This window comes from Lactuca sativa, chromosome 5 (genome assembly GCF_002870075.4).
Source record: "Lactuca sativa cultivar Salinas chromosome 5, Lsat_Salinas_v11, whole genome shotgun sequence".
Taxonomy (NCBI): domain Eukaryota; kingdom Viridiplantae; phylum Streptophyta; class Magnoliopsida; order Asterales; family Asteraceae; genus Lactuca; species Lactuca sativa.
In genome coordinates this window covers 176,153,762-176,159,533 of record NC_056627.2, presented here as the reverse complement: position 1 = coordinate 176,159,533, position 5,772 = coordinate 176,153,762, and the positions used below count along the sequence as shown (strand labels likewise).

Genomic DNA, 5,772 nt, shown 5'->3' with positions numbered 1-5,772 from the left:
TTGCCCAATGATATAACCTGTAGTCTAGTGCCATTACATAAGCCATTTTTTTGATCAATATTTCTCAGTAACATTACTGGAACACCAATTTTTAAAACTAACTTATGATTTGGTAGACCGGATACTTTAAGACCATTTAATACATCAGACGAGTATAAATTTGCATCAAACTGATCATGGACAAATTTGGACTGACATAGGCTATCTGAACTTAAATATTCAACCTCATCTCCCGGAAACTTCTTAAGCAAACGATCGTTTATTTCCTAAACAACTTCATTCTTTGGAGCAAGTATAGCTCTTTCTTGGAAATAATTTGTACTGCTATACTTCTCCAAAATTGAAGGATATACAAACTCAATTAATGAACCTATAGGATCATCTGGATCATTAATGAGAATATCGATAATCGTTTCACCGTCGTTCGGACCACCGAGTTTGCCTTCTCTTATATCCAATAACCAATTTGCAAAATCTCTTATTTTTTCTATATCAGGTTGATCCCTTCCAACAGTTAGCCTCATGTTTTTTGTTAATCTATACACTTTGCAGTGTTGCCATAAATATGAAGAACTCAAAGAAGCATTAACAATATTCTGTCTGCTGCCACCCGGAACAACAGGTAGAATCTGTCTGAAATCTCCTCCAAAAACTATAACTTTCCGTCCAAAAGGAATATTTGAGATGCTAGAATTTCCACACCTTAATACATCTTTCAAAGTTCGATCTAAAGCTTCAAATGCATGCTTATGGATCATAGGTGCTTCATCCCAAATTATCAAAGAGGTTTTTCTTAATAAGTTAGCCAAGTCACCATCTGGATTTATTTTACAAAAAGAATCCTCTGTAAGTTCAAATGGAAGTATAAATTGAGAGTGTGCTGTTCTACCACCGGGCAACAATAACGAAGCAATACCGCTTGAAGCAACATTTAAAACAATATTACCGTCTGATCTAATTGCTGCAGATATTGTCTTCCATAGAAAAGTTTTACCCGTTCCACCATAACCATAAATGAAGAAAACACCTCCTTTATTTTCTTTAACAGCACTCATGATGTTAAGGAAAATATTACGTTGCTCATTTTTTAATGCAAGAAACATATGATCAAACTCATTCTTCATAACGGGAATGTCATAATCTAGCTCCTCAATGATAAGTCGATTGTTCGAAGAAGAAACTGATTCAACATCTGGGTAAGGCATCTTTGTGAAATTTTTGAGAGTGGAGTTGTTTTGAAGTAAAATTTGTTCTATTTCAAACAAAGTTAAGTTCTTAACTTCATCTTCACCGAGTGATAAGTCTGCACCATAAATTTTAAATTAATTATAAATATAAAATACAATATTTAATAATATTTATAATAATTTTTTAATGGGTGTTGATAAGAAAAATAAAATATTTTAAATATAAATGAAGAAAATAAATTAAATACCTGGAGACTTCAACTTTTGTCGTTGGTTATATAGAATTCCATCCGACAAATATTCCCATGTATTTTCCCAAACAACCTCTGGTTTAGACATACTATTACACATCAACAATGTGGCAAATAAGAAGCGTAGATAAAAACCAGATCCAGAATGACTTGCTTCTTTAATTGCATCGATGTATTCTTTGTCATCATCTAATAGCCCGAGTGCATAACAAGTATCTCTAAAAGAAGAATATGTTTCACCATTTACCGTGCGAATTTCATCAAATGATGTCGGACCTTTAACTTTATTTAAAAGAATCCTTAAAAAATAAGCTTCACCAAGATTAGGTGAAACCGAATGAATTCGACCAATGGCTTTTCCTACTTTCCTTCTCTTCCAAAACCTATCATTTAATACCCAAACAAACTTTGTAGGAAATTCAACATATGTAAGTTCTCGTGCTTCACTATTAATTGCATTACATTCCATCCAAGCTGTGAACTTTGAAGCAGCAACAGAAGGTTTGTCCAGAACATCGTCGATATCATCATCTTCGCCATATACAATCTGTTGTTGATTAGGAAGATGAAAAGGTAGTCTAACCACAGAAGGATACCTGCAATGAACATCATATGAAAAAAAATTCTCCATGATGCTTCACATGCAGATAAATATCTACAATCGTAATATTCAGCTATTTCATCGACCGTATCATTATTTTCACATTCATTGTTTGTTGGCACAACAACAACTGTAGCTCTATCAGGACCCTTGTTTATGTATTTAAAGAGATACTTTATAGAAGATCCCTGGTTGCACCATTCAACATTAATATGTGCCTGATATCTTTTTAATAGGTATTTGTTGTATGGAACAACATTTCTATTATCCAACTTGACACCTGATTTTTCTACAAAATGACCATCGTTTCTTCTCCTATATAACGGAAAACCATTTTCATCAACAAACGAATGATGACAGAATTGTTTGGGAAAGTTTTTAGAGCACTTTTTATCCACCATGCATGGAAAATTGATATTTTCAACTCCACATGGACCATGAATCATGAACTCATTGACAAGTGAATACAATTCAGGCTCTTCAATTTTGTCTGGTATCTCAGCAGAAATTATTGGATCAATTAATTCAACAGTGGGTAACTTGTTGTCAAAATGCATAAATAAGCATATATGACTATGCGGCAAACCTCTTTTTTGAAATTCAATGGTATAAACATCTGCATAATATTTGGCAAAAAAAAAAAAACAAAATATGATTAGACAAAAAAAACATATAAAAAAATATACTATAATAAGAGTAATGTTTTATCAATAATGAAAAAATATAAATTTACTTACATGCTTGAACTTTGCCGAAAATTTTATTCTCCCTTAAGTCTTTAATAAATGCATCGAGCTTGATCTTGAAAAACCTACATAATATATCAGGCATGTCTTCTGGTTGAAGTGAAGTATCCTTAAGAAAACTTTTAATGTCTGGCCATTTGGGATTACACGTAAATGTTATGAAAAAATCTGGATATCCAAACCATTTACATAGTGACATGACATCCAAATAGTTTTGCAACATATAGCGTGCACCACCGGTAAAGGATGAAGGTAATATGACACGTTGGCCGACATTTGAGACTTTAGTGGATCCTTGAGCTTTTTGCTTACGTAAATTCTCGTAAGACTCGCATCTAAGAACATGTTGTTGCCTACGTATGTAATGCAATCTCTCAGTTTCAATCATAGTATAGGCATCTACCAGAAACTGTTGAAACAATCTTTTTGAATTAAGAATGAGCGAGAACGAATGATCTCTATCTTGAATTCTAAAAGCGAAATATTCTCTCATTGTACATTTCACCCGCTTGCTGTTGGTCGTAAATGACAAACCTCTATGAAGAATGTCAACACTGTAACCATCATCTCCATATGGAAACAACAATGGATATTGAAGAGGAAGGTATGAAGGATGCAATTCACTGATACGTTGTAGAAATCCAGTTTTTGTTTCAACAACAATATCTCTCTTTTCAATTGAATCACAAATGTCACCGACAATTAAAGCGGCAACCTCAGAAGCAGTCGGTAGGTTATATGTTCTTCCATCTCGTTCCCTTCTCCCGATAAGTCGTAGTTTCATATCAACTTGAGGATTTTTCTGAAAGGTATCTCTTACCATCTTATAAGATCTAACCAACACATTATTTGAATCCAACATCACCTTAATATCTTGAATAATATCACTATCAGTTGTCGTTGATTGATCTTTTTCTCCACTAAAATAAATGAAATTATACATAACGTTAGTAATATATATATATATATATATATATATATATATATATATATATATATATATATATATATATATAAAATGAATAATAATGAATAAGAAGGCTGAAAAAAAATACCCAAAGCATCTTTGTCTATTTGAAATTTCGTTCTCAGTATCATAAATGTATAACTGAGAGAATTTTGGTAACGATCATTTTGCTGGTAAAAGGCTTCGAATACTATGATAATTTTGACCACCCAGTCTGAAAATGTAAGGAGAGTTTCCTCTATTGATTGAAGAATCAATTTTACCACCCATCGATGTAAAAGAAAACATTGAATTGTAACGTCTAATGTTTTTCATGAATTGTTTGCTTTTAGAATCCATATTTCGAAACATTCTTTCATAACCGGGGGGGTGCTTTCTTTAAATCTGGAAGTTGCACTTTGCCGTAACCACAACATAAAGAATAATCTGTGTTCCCTTTTTCTTTACCTCTGATGGATTCATTTCTCCATAACTTTGCATGACATGTTTGACATACAACATTTTAATCACCATGATCCAAATATTCTATAAAATAAAAAGCGTAGAAAAAAATATCAGTGAAATTTATAAGTATATACAACCAATTATTTGAAATGTAATAAAAAATGAAAGTGGATATTATTTTTTTATTACCATTTGAAATACCAACTATCAGGTTTTCATTTATGAGTTGATCGATATTTTCTACATTTTCGGTCAAATCAATCAACGGGATAAGTGATAAATGTGTCGTCTTCCTTTTTAAATTATGACATCCTGAATTTAACTTGATTGATGATGAAGAAGCACTTATTGTAGATGCATTTTTCGATGTCATATCATTTGAAAGTACATAGTACTTTCTTTTGTCTGGTAACTTGGAAGTGACATATTTATCGAAACCGATGTTATCTGAACAAAATAAATAAAATAAGTATATATATATATATATATATATATATATATATATATATATATATATATATATATCCTCCGGATTATAAAGAAAAGTAATAATAGTATATTTTGAAAACAATACATTATTACCATTTGTAATGTTTGATAACGGATTTCTAACATTTGTAATGTTAGATAACAGAGTTCTAACATCTGTAAAGGAATGAGAGTATTGTACGGTTGTATTTTGGATTCTTGGCGAATTAAATGAATTGACATTTTCAGTTTGAGGAACAATGTTGCTTGACAAATCTACAAAGAACAACAACTTATGAAAACTGAACACATATGTATAAAACAAAGTAGTTTTTGCAATCATATAATATTCCAGGATAATAAAAAAATATGAGAAAACATTTATTCTATATAAATGAAAAATAAGCGTAAAACATGGAATGAAATAATAATATGGTTATAAATAATTATATATTTTAAAAGATGCGGTACTGATGTACTTGGAACGTTGGATGTTGTATTTATTATCTTCGATCTTTTATTTTTCAAATATATTTTTCTTTATCTTCTTTTCTCTCTGGCTTGCAAATGGTACATGTTATTGTTGTTTTCTGCATAAGAGATAATATGACAGTATATGAAATGCATAATTACGTAAATAATATGTTTATATAATAATATTGAATAAAAAACGTACCATTGTAAGCATGGGTCACCAATTGTGAAGCATATTGAGTTGAAGCGGACGAAGAATTTGACAATTTATCTATTTTTTTATGTTAAAAAATCTGTATGTTATTAAAATAAATATTATGTGAATTAAAAAATAAAAAATAAGAAAAATGAAATTTCCATAAGAAAAAAGTTACCTTTGTAAATTGAAGTTTTAATAGTTGTAGGTGTTGAGGCTAGATTTGTTGATGTAGTACCCAAATTAATATTTTTTGTATTATCTAAATAGAAACTATTTAGTTTTATAGTCTTTTTAGAAGAATGTGAATGCATTGTATGTCTGCAACCTTAACAGTTAAGATAAATAAAATTAGTTTATAAATTAATATGCTTAACAGATAACAATTAAGTAGTTAAAATAAAAATTATCTAGCGAACAAAGAGGTAAAAAGTCAAT

At 30.4% G+C, this 5,772-nt stretch overlaps 1 protein-coding gene across 1 annotated transcript; it reads right to left on the bottom strand.

The window, feature by feature from the left end:
- Window positions 1-266: 266 nt before the first annotated feature.
- On the bottom strand, window positions 267-3,728 carry LOC111912983 (uncharacterized). Its single transcript, XM_052771795.1, has 4 exons — window positions 2,777-3,728; window positions 2,214-2,655; window positions 1,436-2,034; window positions 267-1,303 (listed from the first exon to the last, which is right to left on the bottom strand). Exons 1-4 carry the CDS (start codon window positions 3,726-3,728, stop codon window positions 267-269), a joined length of 3,030 nt encoding a protein of 1,009 aa, XP_052627755.1.
- Window positions 3,729-5,772: the final 2,044 nt, after the last annotated feature.

Bases quoted from the DNA above. Each gene is read 5' to 3' on its own strand.
- LOC111912983 (XM_052771795.1), bottom strand. From the start codon at position 3,728: ATGTATAATTTCATTTATTTTAGTGGAGAAAAAGATCAATCAACGACA. The intron at 2,656-2,776 runs GTAAGTAAATTT...AATATTATGCAG, and splicing joins TTTCGGCAAAGTTCAAGCAT to ATGTTTATACCATTGAATTT. The intron at 2,035-2,213 runs GTATCTCTTTAA...TGTTCATTGCAG, and splicing joins AACCAGGGATCTTCTATAAA to GTATCCTTCTGTGGTTAGAC.